At 44.3% G+C, this 16,542-nt stretch overlaps 2 protein-coding genes across 2 annotated transcripts in view; one reads left to right on the forward strand and one right to left on the reverse strand.

The window, feature by feature from the left end:
* LOC109420297 (matrix metalloproteinase-14) overlaps window positions 1-16,542 on the reverse strand; it is a 760,155-nt gene that overhangs the window by 390,898 nt on the left and 352,715 nt on the right. The gene's annotated exons all lie outside the window — the stretch shown is intronic.
* LOC134292194 (uncharacterized) lies at window positions 499-7,365 on the forward strand. The gene is made up of 2 exons (XM_062861109.1): window positions 499-1,280; window positions 1,389-7,365. The coding sequence occupies exon 2, from the start codon at window positions 1,445-1,447 to the stop codon at window positions 6,704-6,706; it is 5,262 nt and encodes a 1,753-aa protein (XP_062717093.1). The 5' UTR covers window positions 499-1,280; window positions 1,389-1,444; the 3' UTR covers window positions 6,707-7,365.

Below are 16,542 nucleotides of genomic sequence, written 5' to 3' on the forward strand. Positions count from 1 at the left end.
CCTTCGTTGGACAAAGGACACCCGCCATACTACACTGTCCTGAATAGGTCAAGCGCCATCCAAACGGGCTTCAAAGGAAGAAGTCGCCATCTCAAGCCGTCTTCAAAGGATCCTTCGGCCATTCAAGATCGTATGAAAGGATCCAACCGCCATCGGCCACCAATCCAATAGGATCATCCAACCAACTCGACCACTGCCCAAAGGATTCGCGCCAAGCTATTCGCCATCAACTCGAATCAGCCACACCAAACGAAGTCTCGAGTGGGAATCTGGATTTGGCTAGCAGTATTCGATCGTCTGCAGGATTGTAGAATAACCGGAGCGTTGTTCTACTACCGGTCAGGTATGTAAGAACACACTAGTTAGTATATGTTTAGCCGAAGCATGATCCACATTCCCCACTAACGCCAACCATTCGATCTCTTGTGTGACTGTGGCTCGTCGTGAATCAACCGAACTGTGAACGAGATGTCGATGTGCTGCGACTTGTGCATGGAACGGTCGCTGTGAGGATCATCGTTCAACGAGTACCGCCGATGGTGAATTGGTTCGCGTAGAACTGATTCGGGACGATTTCAATCTGTGCATGCTGTAACGACGACTGATTACGACACCGAAGTGACGATTCACGGACAGACGACCAATTGTGACATCGAGAAGCACGATATCAAGGTTGCTTCCAGGCTCGGGCATCGCGGAACGGCCATTGCGGTCAGGTAAATACACTTTATAGTATATGCCCAGCCGAAGCTGGTTTTGTGATTCTACACACCTGAATAAATTTCAACCCTTTCGATGCCAATTGGACTGTTGCGAGTCAACTCATTTATGGACGCAATCCCTGAGGTTTTTCGTTGGTTTTCGGACTGAAGCTAATTCGTTCAGCGCCATCTTTAGTTCTCCAGGTGAGACTAAGTATATGTCCTGCCAAAGCAGGCATTTTGTATATCTACATTGGTTGTTTCTTCTCCGCTGCACTGGAATGGAATTAAATTGAGGCGATTTCACACTGTACCACCCACGACATTGGAAATTTGTGACGAATTTGGACATTTGGATGCAATTTGGACTCGGCTACAATTGCACGCTGTAGTTTCATAGGTGAGGCGAACAGTATATGTCTAGCCGAAGTTTCAAATTTGCATACTACATTATTGGGTTTTCCACTCCTACGCATTGCTGGCTTGAATCGAAACCTGAGACAACTGACCGTACATTGAGGTGAACCAAATCGGAGTTTGCTGCTTTGGCTTCGGTAGCGCCGCTGTTTCTTCTCATAGGTGAGCTGAACAGTATATGTCTAGCCGAAGCAAACAAATTTGCATACTACATCTGCGTTTTCTCTCGAATTTGGATTCTCAATCGATTCAACCATACTGCGAGTGGAGGATACTGCCGGATCACCGAGTTTCGTCTGAGCTCCGGTTGCGTAAGGCAAGCAACCATGTCGAAACCCGTCACGAGGAGTGCGGATTCCCTGAAGTCGTTGACTACAAAACTGAAGGGACTCAAATTATCTTTAAGTAATATTTGCGTATTCGTTAAAAACTTCAAAGATGATACTACCGCTGCTCAAATCAATGTCCGCCTTGAGAAGTTGGATACGCTATGGGTACAGATTAGTGAAACTGTTTGGGAAATCGAAGCGCACGAAGATTTCGAGGAACAAGAAAGCCTTCAGACCAGCCAAGTGGAAATGGAGAACCGCTACTACGATGCGAAATCGTTTCTAGTGGAGAAGGCTCAAGCGTTTCAGAGCGATGCCAATCAGCACCAAACGCTTCATCCTGGAGACGCCACTCTACATGGCATGATGGACCACGTTCGGCTGCCTCAAATCAAGCTTCAATGTTTTGATGGCAATATCGACGATTGGTTGAGTTTCAGGGATCTTTACACTTCCCTGATTCACGAAAAACCCGATCTACCAGCAGTGGAGAAATTTCACTATCTGAAAGGTTGCCTGGCAGGTGAGGCAAGGGCACTGATCGATCCGCTAAAGATCACGAGGGACAATTATCAGGTTGCTTGGCAAACGTTGCTAAAACGGTACAACAACAATAAGCTTCTAAAAAAGAAGCAGGTACAAGCGCTCATCAAATTGCCTTCTCTCTGCAAGGAATCAATCACGGATCTCCACAAATTGGTTGATGGATTCGACCGTGTGATTCAAACGCTCGACCAGATTATCCAGCCAGCGGATTATAAGGATCTGTTGCTGGTGGAACTTCTAAGTTCTCGTCTCGATCCTACCACACGACGCGGGTGGGAAGAACATTCGTCTACGAAGCAGCAGGACACTGTGAAGGATCTGCTGGAATTTCTACAGCGGAGAATACAAATTCTCGAAGCTCTACCAGCGAAGGTAGAAACGAAGATCGAGCAATCCCTACTACCGAAACGGAAACCGTTCTCAGCGAAGGTCAACAACAACGCCGTACAGTCGAACAACGCTAAGTGTCCGTCGTGTTCGGAGATTCATGGACTCCACATTTGTCCAGCCTTTCTGAAGATGTCGTTGTCCAGTCGAGAGTCCCTACTGCGGGCTCAATCGCTCTGCCGCAATTGCCTCAAACGTGGTCATCTTGCTCGAGAGTGTGCATCGAAGTTCTCTTGTCGGTATTGTAAGGCACGACACCACTCCTTGCTGTGCTTCAAGGCAGGAGACGCCAACGGTAGCCAAGGATCATCAGGGAAGGCGAATCTGGGAGATAGCGCTAAGCAGGACGGCACAGGTGCGAATTCGATGGCAGCGAATGCCTCAGCGGTTGAATCTACTTCTTCCAACGCGGCACAGTGCGTCTCATCTCAGGTTCTCCTAGCTACAGCAGTCGTAGTGATCGAAGACGACCAAGGTTCTCGCTATCCAGCACGAGCGCTACTGGATTCAGGGTCGGAATGCAACTTCATCACCGAGAATCTTTACCAGACGATGAAGGTAGCGGTTAAAAGGACGGACATTTCGATTATGGGCATCGGTCAATCAAGCACTAAGGCATCTCGCAAGATCAAGGCAGTCGTCAAGTCTCGAAACTCGTCGTACGCCCGATCGATGGAATTTCTCGTTCTACCGAAGGTCACAGCCTGCCTACCAACCTCTACAGTTCAGGCAAATGAATGGGATATACCGGTAGACATCGAATTAGCGGATCCGGAGTTTTTCCGGTCAAGAAAGGTCGACTTGGTGTTAGGGATCCAAGCTTTCTTCAGCTTCTTTCCAACCGGAAGGGAAATCCAACTTGGAAAAGGTTTACCTGTGCTGACCGAGTCCGTATTTGGGTGGATAGTGACAGGCGAAGTCACTACAGCAAGTCAGGGTACCAAGTACACTTGCAATATGGCAGTCTCGGACGATCTGGAGGAACTAATGGCACGGTTTTGGTCCTGCGAGGAAGTGGGAGCCGTCAGCAAATTCTCTCCAGAAGAAGCGCACTGCGAGGAGAACTACGAACGGACAGTCAAGCGGGAATCGGACGGACGATACACGGTCACCCTCCCCAAGAACCCCGAAGTTTTGGCGGAAATCGGTGAATCGAAGGATATTGCTCTGAGACGGCTGCGAGCGGTAGAACGAAGGTTGTCCAAGGATGAGCGGCTTCGGAAGCAGTACAGCGACTTCATGACTGAATATCTGGAGCTCGGTCACATGCGAATGGTGAATGACTGCGAGGAGAATAGAGTCAAGCGTTGTTTTCTACCCCACCACCCGGTGATCAAGGAGTCTAGCACCACGACCAAGGTGAGAGTGGTCTTCGACGCTTCGTGTAAAACGTCTACGGGTGTATCACTCAATGATGCACTGTATGCTGGACCAGTCGTTCAGCAAGATCTCAGGTCGATCGTTCTCCGCAGTCGGATTCGTCAGGTGATGGTTGTAGCTGATGTGGAAAAAATGTTTCGGCAGATCTGGACGAATTCGGAAGACACTCATCTACAATGCGTTTTGTGGACGTCACCAGATGGGAAGGTTTCCACATACGAACTTCTAACTGTGACGTACGGCACCAAATCTGCCCCATATCTCGCTACTCGGACCTTGAAACAGCTGGCGTCCGATGAGCGGGACAGGTTTCCTCTAGCAGCACCAACCATCGAAGAGGACGTGTATATGGACGACGTTATCTCTGGAGCAGACGACGTCGAATCGGCGATCGAATTGAGAAGGCAAGTCGACGCAATGATGATCAGCGGTGGATTCAAACTGCGAAAGTGGGCTTCCAACCGCCCGGAAGTACTACAAGGCATTCCAAGGGAAAATCTGGCGTTACCTGATTCGGACGGCATTGATTGGGACCAGGATGCAGAGGTGAAAGCATTGGGCTTAACATGGCTTCCCAACGTAGATCAATTCCGTTTCAAGTTCGAAATTTCTCCAATCACCGAGCATCAGATCCTCACGAAACGACAGGTGCTGTGTTTCATAGCGAGACTATTCGACCCACTAGGTCTGCTTGGAGCGACCATCACTTCAGCGAAGATCTTCATGCAGCGGCTTTGGTGTCTGAAGAACGAAGAAGGTCAGAATCTTCAATGGGATGACCCACTACCCGAAATGGTGGGTGAGGAATGGCGAACATTTCACGAGCAACTTCACTCACTGAACGAAATTCGGATTCCACGATGCGTCATAGGTCCTGGCTCACTATCCGTAGAATACCACTGTTTCTCGGACGCCTCAACTGTCGCTTACGGTGCGACAATCTACGTTCGGAGCCAAAGGGGCGATGGCACAGTTTCAGTTCACCTTTTGACCTCGAAATCAAAGGTGGCACCGCTCAAGGTGCAGTCTCTACCTCGATTGGAACTCTGCGGCGCACTTTTGGCAGCACAGCTTTGGGAAAAGGTAGCAGACTCGCTGAAAACAGATGGCCGAGTTCAATTTTGGACGGATTCGACATGCGTACTCCATTGGATAAGGTCACCACCAGGAACATGGACAACTTTCGTCGCGAACAGAGTTGCGAAAATTCAAGGTTTGACGGAAGCAGATCAATGGAGACACGTTCCTGGAGTTACAAACCCGGCTGATCTGATCTCGCGTGGAATCTCGCCGAACAACATCCTTGGGAACGATATGTGGTGGCATGGACCTACCTGGCTGCTGCAAAACCCTGAAAGTTGGCCCAAACCCGTGAAAAACACCCCAGAAGAAGAGTTGGAGAAACGACGCAATGTGGTGGCTTGTGCTTCGTCGAAGGAATCTGGGTTCATTTCGGATTTTTTAGCCAAATTTTCATCGTTTACGAGGTTAATACGGATGACCGCATACTGGTTGCGCTTCCTGAACAACTTACGGTGCTCAGCGGATGTGAAACGGACAGGATTTCTATCTAGTTTTGAACTACAAGCTGCGGAGCAGGTGATCATTCGGAAGGTTCAGGAGGAGTCGTTTCCGGACGAAATCAGCAAGTTGTTGGCTGGCACACCTGTGGCTCGGAATTCTCCTCTGCGATGGTACAATCCACAAATGGACGAAAACGGCATCCTACGAGTCGGGGGTCGATTAGCTCATTCCGAAGAGTCGCCGAGAACGAAGCATCCGATTGTTTTACCGGCAAGACACGCTCTCACTGAGTTGATCCTCCAGCATCATCATCAAATGTACCTCCACGCTGGGCCACAATTGCTTCTAGGTACGGTTCGGCAACGGTATTGGCCACTAGGTGGCAGAAACCTGGCGAGAAAGGTCGTCCACCAATGTCAGCGATGCTTTCGTGCAAAACCGTCCGCAATGCAGCAACAAATGGGAGAATTACCGGCAGCTAGAGTCACCGTTTCGCGTCCTTTCTCGAAAGCTGGTGTCGATTTCTTCGGGCCTGTGTATCTGCGAGCTGGTCGTGGACGGACACCGACAAAGGCATACGTCGCAACCTTCGTGTGCATGGCCACGAAGGCCGTGCATATGGAACTAGTCTCAGACCTTTCTACGGAGCGGTTTCTACAGGCGTTGAGACGTTTCTTTGCTCGCCGGGGGCGCTGCACCGATGTTTACTCGGATAACGGGACGAATTTTGTGGGAGCAAGAAATCAAATCCGAGAGCTGTTCGATTTGCTGAAAGAGAAGACACATCGTGAAACTGTCGCAAAGGAATGTGCAAACGAAGGCATATACTGGCACTTCAACCCTCCAAGTGCCCCACATTTCGGGGGTTTGTGGGAGGCAGCAGTTCGATCAGCGAAGTTCCATCTACTACGAGTGGTCGGTAGCAATCCTGTGCATCAAGAGGATTTCGTCACCTTGCTGACACAAGTGGAGGCCTGTATGAATTCTAGGCCAATGACGTCACTCTCAGATGATCCTCTAGACTTGGAGCCGTTGACGCCGGCACACTTTCTGGTTGGAGGATCTCTGTTATCCATGCCTGATCCTGATCTCAGCGACGTCCAGCTTAATCGTTTGACACGATTCCAACTTGTACAGCGGCAGCTTCAGGATTTCTGGAGACGCTGGCGACGCGAATATTTGTCCCAGCTTCAGGCCCGATCAAAACATTGGCAACCAGCAGTTGATGTTCAGGTTGGAAGATTGGTTGTGGTAGTTGAGTCGAATCAGCCACCTACACAGTGGAAGATGGGCCGGATTGAGGAGTTGCACCCGGGCGAAGATGGAGTCACTCGAGTGGTCACAGTGCGAACATCTACTGGCAGTTTGAAACGACCGTTGGTCAAACTCTGTTTGTTACCAATGCAGGATCAGAATGAATAAGGTTGAGTTCGTAAATTTCGTCCAGTGCATCGAGAGGAGGTTTCTTTATTTTCAGAAGTTTCCCGGCAACTTCAGGGTGGGTGAGGATGTCTGCGAACAACATCATATATTGCTACGGATGCAGCCAACGGCTGGATATGCTCGCTACATTCAGGTACTCCACGGGCCGAATTGCGCTACTGTTGCTGTTGCGGTCGTTGTAGTGAACCGCTTCACATCTACGTGGACAACGGTACGGTCCACTACCACTACGGAGTGGATGGTCATCATCGGTCAGCGGGAGCAGAGAGTAGCAGAGAAGTTTAGTTGATCCTCAGTACGTCGTCGCGATCAGTCGCAAGGGGCGAACCCTTGCCCGATTTTAATTTGTTATGTGTTTAGTTTAAGAATAAATGTTCGTAGTTTAAGTTGGAATAAAAAAGGTGTAGTTTTTGTAATAAAGTGTTTTCGTGTGAACCTGTGGTGTAATTTACTGCATGCGAAGAGGAAGGTGTACCGATGACAAGAAACTAAGGAAGGATACGGGCCAGGATAAGAGTCGGAATACGGAGGCTGCATGATTGGATTGACGAAGGAAATTGAAGGTACGTTCTGGTGAAGGTCGTGTGGAGGTCGAACACTACTGCGGTCGGATGCTCTCCGACAAGTATATTTACTTTATAACTGCATATAAATTGAAAATTCGCTATTTTCAAAATCCTTTCATCTATTCTAAGATGCTTCAGTTCTGGGCTCTTTCTAAGTTGATGAAGGGATTTATAAATGCTTGCAAGGACTTGGCCAGGTGTGTGGAGCTGAGTGAATCTATGACATTGTAGATAGTAGCGACATCAGCAATGTCAATGGAAATATTCAACTTTGCAACTCCATCCAAGATTTGAGCAAGTATTCATGCTATGCTATGCTATGCTACAGGGATATTCCAGATCAGCCAAACTACCTTAGAGTTCAGGACTTCAGGTCTACAGTCGTAACAACAGCCATAACTGCTATACTGAGTAACGTTGCATATTTATCCGTAGATACTGGACCAATCTGAAGGCTACTTTTTTATATAACAAACCTTTGTGCAGCGAATAAATGAGTCGTAGTCCACATGAATTTGACATGTTTGGGAAATTGACACTTTTGGGCACTCTCACAGATCTGGAATGTGCACGACATTAGTCATTACCATAAGTTATTACTTAAGTAAAACGTGTAAAACTAGCAAAAGGTTATCGAAACTTTAGCGTGCAATCGTTCGAAGTTACACGACAACGCGGAGATAGCAAATAAATGAGTGAGAAATTGTGTAATGCATCAATTTTCAGCACAAACAATGTTGAACGTGTTTTTGTTGTGAGCCTTTCGCTTTTCCCCTGCCTTTGTGACACCCAGGTTTGTCCAATCTGTTATATAATGAAGTCCTTCAAACCTACAAGAAAAACTTTATGTGTTTTCACCATAAATAATAGCATAGCATAATCTGATAAGATCCATGAAGCTCTTGAGATCTCAAATATCATTTAGAGACACTATGGGAATGTTCTAGGTCTGCCAACTATTTTTGAGTTCAGAACTTCAGGTATACTCTCGTAATATCAGCTATATCTGTCATACTGAGTATCGTTTCATAATCAATCGTGGTGGCTGGACCAACCTGAAGTCTACTATGTATTATTATGAACCTTTGGGATACTGAGAGTCGTCCAAACTATCCTGAAGTTTGGCTCTCGATAGTAACAGTATTTATTCTCACAATGAACCTTAACCCTCTAATACCCAACCCCGCCTTTAGACGGGGTATAGTTTGAGCATTTTTGTAATTTTTGTTTCGTAGAAAATCAAAATTTTTATATTTTTGACTGATGTTCAGGACTGTTTTGTATATCTCAAAATGGTGTTTGGTGTATTTTAAAGCGTAGTTACATTTTTTTCAAAATCATTGAAAAATTGATGTTTTAGAAACCTTTTAGGAGTCATTGTTTATTTTGTATTGAATCGCTACAATTACCATATTTTAATTTTTTTCCAAATCATTCTACCCTAGTTTAATAGTTTAAGGGAATCGAGTACACTCTACAATACTTTTCCTTAAAATTGCACGGAACATAAAATTTTCTATGAAAAAAAAAAATAAAAATATTTCCACAATAATCATAAAATCTCAAATTATTTTTATCTGAAAAAATCCATACCCCAAATAGGCTTCCAGGAAAAATATAAAAGTGTGGGGATGTTGAAAAACTAAAATTTAGAAAAATTAAAAACTGAAATTCACGAAATCGAGAATTAAAAAGAATCACCTTCCAAAACATGTTTAAATCGATTTTAGATGACGAAACATGATATTTTGATCAAAATCAAAAATTTGGGTATTAGAGGGTTAAACTGTAATCTGTAATCCCTCTGGTATATCATGAGTCATTTCAAGATAGTTTTGAGATATTCCAGATCAACAACACTACTCCGAAGCCTATTGCTTCAGGTCTACACTTGTGATAATAGCTTTTGCCACTACGTTAAGTATAGTGTTACATAATCCACTCTACTTACCAAAGTAGTTAGTAGAACAATAAGCGTTGTTATATTTTTTTGAGATATTATGGGCTTCCTAACTGTTATAAAGCTAATTTGGAAAAATCAACCACTGTAACTAGGCCGTTCAAACTAAATCCGGGCACCGAAAAAATATTCTAGAAAAACAACAGTATGTTTTTATCCATATTTTTTACTTCATATTATACACAAATGTGACACTCAACACCACAGTATACAGACTTATATGAATTTGATTCCATTAACTGCTGCGCGCACTTTCTTGCTTACACCTTTCGTGAAGCTTTGCATGGTGAACTTGTCGATTTACTTCTAAGCAATAGGGTAAAGGGGTATAATGCGCCCCACCGGGGCAAAACGCCCCTCTTCATTTTCTAGCGATTCAAGCGCTTTTCGCATGTGTGATCGATTAGAAATCACAAATATTGAAGAATTATTGCCATCAAGCTGGTCCGTTAGTGGATTGGTACAGAAAAGCAATAAAAATATCAAAAAGTCTGAAATCGAGGCTTTTGGCGTAATATTTTACCTCTTGTGAGCTGACTTCATTGTAAACGAAGCTAGTTCTGTTCGCTTGTGTTACTTTGCAACTTTTATGCAGTTGAACACTTGTTGAAAGGCCCTCCTAGGATAAGCATGTGGTGGAATTATCCCCTGGGACAGTTTTATCACGGGGCTGGACGTTTTTCTTTTGATGGGGCGTATTGCCCCGTTTGTTTTGAAAAGGCAAATTTTGGAACGTTTTCGAAAAACGTTTCAAAGCTTCCGTAGCCACCTCTCCAAAGGCAAAGTTCGCATGCAACACTTCACTAACTTTAGTAACAACGATTTGCAGTGAACAATAGATGGAATAAGGTGCCAGTTTCAGATATATTGCCATTTCTGCTTAGGGGGGGGGCATATTATACCTGTTTACCCTATGTGACTGAGAAAGAAATCGCCACACTACTTTTTGAGGTCTTCCTTCACCATGGACCAGTAATAGACCAGTATGATTCAATTGGTCGCAGCTGTGGACGGTTTAGTGGATAACAAACCTTGGTTACAACTGGTTAAATCTGATCAGAAAAAGTTCACATTTTTTTGTTCAGAATACGTAAGAGACGCTTTTGGAGCCTTCTTCAGAAAAAAAAAACTCACTGTACATATATGATGTTGCAAAAATCTGAAATTTTAGCTCCCACGAATATATTGCTTGCCATATTTAATATCTTTCAGGAAATTTGGTTTAAAATTTTCGTTTCAGACGTTCGGGATCTTCTTTATGGTAAGTTTGTTGGTTGAAAAGTCACAAAAAAATGACCACGTGGTTTATGGACAGCCCCAATGATGTATTTTATTTTCGTTCGTCTATGTATCGGTCTTGAGCATAGAAACAGGATAAATACTATGTCCGGATTTTGGTGTGAACGGCCTTTACTGGACATGATAGATTACAGCTTGTAATGAAAGATAACAGTTTGGATGACATAGGATATCCTGACTGATCTGATACTGTCTATTGAACTTTCAGAAGACTTGCTGGGCATAGTAGATTACAAATCGTAGCTTAGTATAATGGAAGAAGTTACCGTTACACCTTTAGGATAAAAACTCAAGAACAGTTTAGATGACCTAGGATATCACGACTGATCAGATATTGTCTTTTAACCTTTCAGAAGACTTACTGAACATGATAGATTACAAATCGCAGCTTTGTATAATGAAAGAAGTTACCGTTACACCAGTAGACATTAAGATCTTAACTCAAGAACAGTTTGGATGACCAAGGATATTCCGACTGATCTGATGCTGTCTATTGAACTTTTAGACGACTTACTGAACATGATAGATTACAAATCGTAGCTTTGTATAATGAAAAAAGTTACCGTTACACCCGTAGACTTCATGATCTAATCTTAAAAACAGTTTGGATGACCAAGGACAGATATCCCGACTGATCTGATATTGTCTATTAACCTTTCAGAAGACTTACTGGACATGATAGATATATTACAAATCGTAGCTTTTTATAATGAAATACATTACCATTACACAGGTAGATTTTAGGATCTAAACTAAAGAACAGTTTGGATTACCTATGATATCCTGACTGATCTGATACTGTCTATTGAACTTTCAAAAGACTTACTGGACATAATATATTACAAATTGTAGCTTTGTATAATGAAAGAAGTTTCCGTTACACCCGTAGACTTTAGGATCCAAACTCAAGAACAGTTTGGATGACCTAGGATATCCCGACTGATCTAATATTGTCTAATAACCTTTCAGAAGACCAACTGGGCATGATAGATTACAAAACGTAGCTTTGTATAATGAAGGAAGTTTTTAGGATTTTAGGATCTAAACTCAAGAATAGTTTGGGTGACCTAGGATAACCAGAAAAAATATTCTGTTTAATATTCTACCGTTTTTATGCTATTGACCACCAAAATTACCGAAAAAAACTTCATAATAACGCTTGGAAAGATTCCGGCTTCAAAGGGTTAAATCTGATAATGAATTTTTATTATATTTGTTATGATGAGATGACTTGCACAAAAGCAAAAACAATTGATTACATTGTAGCAGTTTCATACGAAAAACAAATAGCAATTCCGCTCCATTTGTCCGATATTGGTCAAAATGTTAAAATTCAAACATAATGAATTCCCATTACTATGTTACATCCTCCAGAGAAAAGTCCCACCTCGCTCATAAATCAGTTCATTTGTAGAAATCCCCCACCAATCAGTAGACATCCAAAAGCAGCAGCAGCAGCCAGTACCATCATTTGCCACTTATCAGTGCGAGAGAAAAACGATTCGAATATCACCACAAGGGAAAATATTGCCACCGCACATCGCACCGCCACTGCCAGTGCCACTGCCAGTTGGTCGGGATTCTGCTAAACCGAACCAAAGACCATTTTTTGAAAAATTGAGTTTTCTTAACCATTAGATGAAGAATATGATGATCTTCTTTTCGTGTAAAAATCCAGTAATTCTGACAGCTCTTTGTGGAGTAAATTCAAAATTTCTGTTTGGCAGAACATACAAAAAATAAAATTGCATCCAACCAGAGTGAACTGTAAACCATTCCATAGAATCAGCGAAATATTTTAGTATTGGCCCAAATGATGAACATTTCAAGTTTTCCTCATCGCTGTCAGATTTCTAACTTCTAACCGACTCATAGTAACAATCTGTGAGAGAATTTAACACGTAATCAAAAATACGGGTGTTGGAGGATCGATTTGGATTTCGATGGCGTTGATCGCCATTTTTCCAAATCACAGTCAGCCAGACCGAACCAAATCCACTGCATTTAAAAATCAATTTATTCTCAACAATACAAAGATGAACTGGCTTTGAATACATGCGTTATGTTGATACACCTCATACTGATTATTTAACCCAGGAGCCGTCATTGAACAACAAAGATAATAAGAATAATAAAGATTGAAAAAAATCAAACACTTGGTTCGCTTTGGCTGATCGAAAAATGGCGTTTTCACGAAAACCATGCTAGACAAGAATGTTTAGAACTTGATTCAGACTTAACAACTGACCTTCAGCTAAGTAAAATGACCTAGAGGTAACGTGCTTGGTTATCACTTAAAGGACCCAAGTTCGAATCTCTTTAATATTTTCGAAATTTTTGTTTGTCTTAGTTCACTTTGGCAGATCATTTTCATGGTTTTCTTCGACCAGTATAAATTTGAAGTACACAAATTGCTCCATTTTCACATCTCAGGACCTCAGGACATGCAAGGACATCATTTGACATAATCACACTTGTTCTGTGCCTGCACATGCACCGCCTATAAAAAAAAACATAGATGGGAAGGGTTGAGCTGGGAGGGCTTCCGCCGTTTACATTTCACACTATTTTGAGACCTTTGTGCTAGCATACTACGCGCCCTCTCTGATTTATCTAAAGGATTGTAAGTGATTTCGATTTCAACTTCATAGACACTGAAAAATCGAGATTTTTTATCTCATTCCGACTGGTTTTCTCTGAAACAAAGAAACACAGTCAGCCACACTGAACTATAAACCATATTCCAATGTTTTTGTTCAGCCAAAGTGAACTGAGTGCAAAGTACTGAGAAATTAAATGGTATTATATCAATGATTTTAAATAATTTACATGTTTTCTTCATCTCTGATGGTTAATAAAGGCTTGTAAGTTACATGAGTGCGGAAAAGTTTCAAATAATCTTAGCTGTTGTTTATTTCTGAGTGGTTGAACTTGAAGCTTAATTATCTCGGAATAAACTTTTTGGCGCTTAGTTCGGTTTAGCAGAACCCCGGCCATTCGAAATCGAAACCGCACACACATCTCAAAATGGGGCACGAAAGATGAAAATTGGTTGGTACATTTCCCGGTCACGTAACCGCCATCGTTCAATTGCAACAGCAGCAGCAAAGCTAGCACTCGCTCGCGCAATCCCGGTGAAATCCTTCGCAGTCGGGGCGCGGCGATCGCCTATCTTATGTCCCCCGGTGTGGTGCCTACCCAAATGGAGTGTGGAGCTTGCCACTTACTGTGCTGGAGCGGTGGGTAAAATGCGCTTCTCAGAACATTTTATCGAAAAATACCGGTAGATGAGTAGCTCTGTGTAAACTGTACATCTTTGACCATCCCAAAGTATAAAAACTAATAAAGACTGCGGACACGTCTTTGCGCCCATTGAGGAAATAAAGGAATAGTTAGTGCAACATCAGTTGGGCTGCAAAACGGTGAGTCGATAAGGAGAGCGTCCAACATAGCTCTGGTTTTCACAAGTTCCTAGCTCATGCTTCCACGGGTCAAGCGATGACATAGACCGCCAGCTAAGAGTTGTGTGCTTAGCTGGTAGTGCAGCCTGGGCACTGTTGTCCTTCTGACTTCAGCTAGATTGGGGAGGTACGTCTCAAGCTAGATCCAAGGTGGTAGCCCCATCAGCGTGGTCGTCCCAGTGTTGGTTAGGACGTTAAACTGAACTAGCACGATGGCCCTCCGGCGCGACAGGAGTGTTGGCGTAGGCCCAATAAGCCACCCGTAAAAAATCCTATTGTGAATAACATAGGAGAAAATACGACTCGATACAATTGGCAAAGACCCACGCGATGAAATAAGAACTACGATTGGAAACTTGGAACATGGAATTGCAAGTAACTTGGTTTCGCAGGATGTGACAGAATAATCTACGACGAACTACATCCCCGCAACAACTTCAACATCGTGGCGTTGCAGGAGCTTTGTTGGACTGGACAGAATGTGTGGAAAAGCGGGCATCGAGCGGCTAACTTCTACCAAAGCTGTGGAACCATCTATGAACTGGGAACAGGATTTATAGTGTTGGGCAAGATGCGACAACGTGTGATCGGGTGGCAGCCGATCAACGCAAGGATGTGCATGTTAAGCGCCGTTTCTTCAACTACAGCATCATCAACGTCCACTGCCCACACGAAGGGAGACCGGATGACTAGAAAGAAGCGTTCGACGCGCAGTTAGAGCAAACATACGATATGGTTGCACGCCGCGTGACGTGTAAATCGTTGTCGGCGACATGAATGCGCAGGTAGGCAAGGAGGAAATGTACAGACCGGTAATCCGGCGAAATAACTTGCACACCGTATCGAATGATAACGGTCAGCGATGCGTAAACATAGCAGCCTACCGTGGTATGGTAGTCCGAAGCACCTTCTTCCTTCTTAAAGATATCCACAAAGCCACCTGGAGATCACTCAACCTGTTTGGTGGAAAACCAAATCGACCACGTTCCAATCGACGGTAAATTCTTCTCGGATATAACCAATATCCGCACATACCGCAGTGCGAATAAGATTCGGATCACTACTTAGTCGCTGTATGCATGCGCTCAAAACTTTCGACAGTCATTACCACGCGTCGAAGTCGAACGCCGCGGCTCAACTTCGAACAGCTGCGTAACGTAGAAGTGGCTCAAGACTACGCGCAGCAGTTAGCAGTGGCTCTACCAACGGAAGAGCAGCTTGGCGCAGCTACACTTGAAGATGGCTGGATGGATATCCGACCCGACCCGCCGTAGGTAGTACTTCGGCTGCAGCACTAGGCTTCGCGAATCTAAATCACATAAACGCCTGGTACGACGGCGAATGTGAATAGTTGAAAACGAGAAGAATGCAGCATGGGCGAGAATGCTGCAACACCGTATGAGAACGAATGAGGCACGTTACAGACAGGCGCGAAACAGGCAGAATTCAGTTTTCCGTTTGAAGAAGCGCCAGCAGGAAGAACGAGATCGCGAAGTGATGGAACAGCTGTACCGCGCTAAGGACATACTGAAGTTCTACGAGAAGCTGAACCGCTCGTGCAGAGGCTTTGTGCCACAATCCGACATGCGCCGAGATAATCACGGGAATGTTCTCACGAGCGAGCTTGAGGCGCTCGAGAGGTGGCGGCGGCATTACGATGAGCACCTCAATGGCAACGTTCTAGGAGTACGTGCGCAGAAAAATTTCCAGCACCTAACTTCCAAGAGGTTGAAGAGGAGGTTTGCCGGTTAAAAAACAACAAAGCCGCTAGAGCAGATCAACTATCAAGCGAGTTACTAAAATACGGTGGAGAAGCACTGGTGAGAGCACTACACTGGGTAGTTACCAAGATTTGTGAGGAGGAAGTATTACCGGAGGAATGGATGGAAGGTATCGTGTGTCCCATCTACAAAAAGGGCGATTGCGGGAACTATCGCGCGATCACACTACTGAGCGCTGCTTACAAGGTACTCTCTCAAATTTTATGCCGCCATCTATCGCCGATTGCAAGAGAGTTCGTGGGGCAATATCAGGCTGGATTTATGGGTGAACGCGCTACAACGGACCAGTTGGTCGCCATCCGCCAGGTGTTGCAGAAATGCCGCGAATACAACGTGCCCACACATCACTTGTTCATCGATTTCAAATCGGCGTATGATACAATCGATCGAGAACAGCTATGGCAGATTATGCACGAATACGGATTCCCGGATAAGCTGACACGGTTGATCAAGGCGACGATGGATCGAGTGATGTGCGTAGTTCGAGTATCTGGGACACTGTTTAACATTGCTTTATTAGGAGAGCGGGGATAAACACGAGTGAAACGATTTTCACGAAGTCCGTTCAGTCACTTGGTTTCGCTGATGATATTGATATTATTATAGCTCGTAAATTTGAGATGATGGCGGAAACGTACATCCGACTAAAGAGTGAAGCCAGGCAAACCGGATTAGTCATTAATGTGTCAAAATATAATGTACATGATAGCAAAGGGCTCCAGGGAGGAATCACCGAGCCTGCCACCCC

The sequence above is a fragment of the Aedes albopictus genome, chromosome 3, assembly GCF_035046485.1.
Source record: "Aedes albopictus strain Foshan chromosome 3, AalbF5, whole genome shotgun sequence".
Lineage (NCBI taxonomy): Eukaryota > Metazoa > Arthropoda > Insecta > Diptera > Culicidae > Aedes > Aedes albopictus.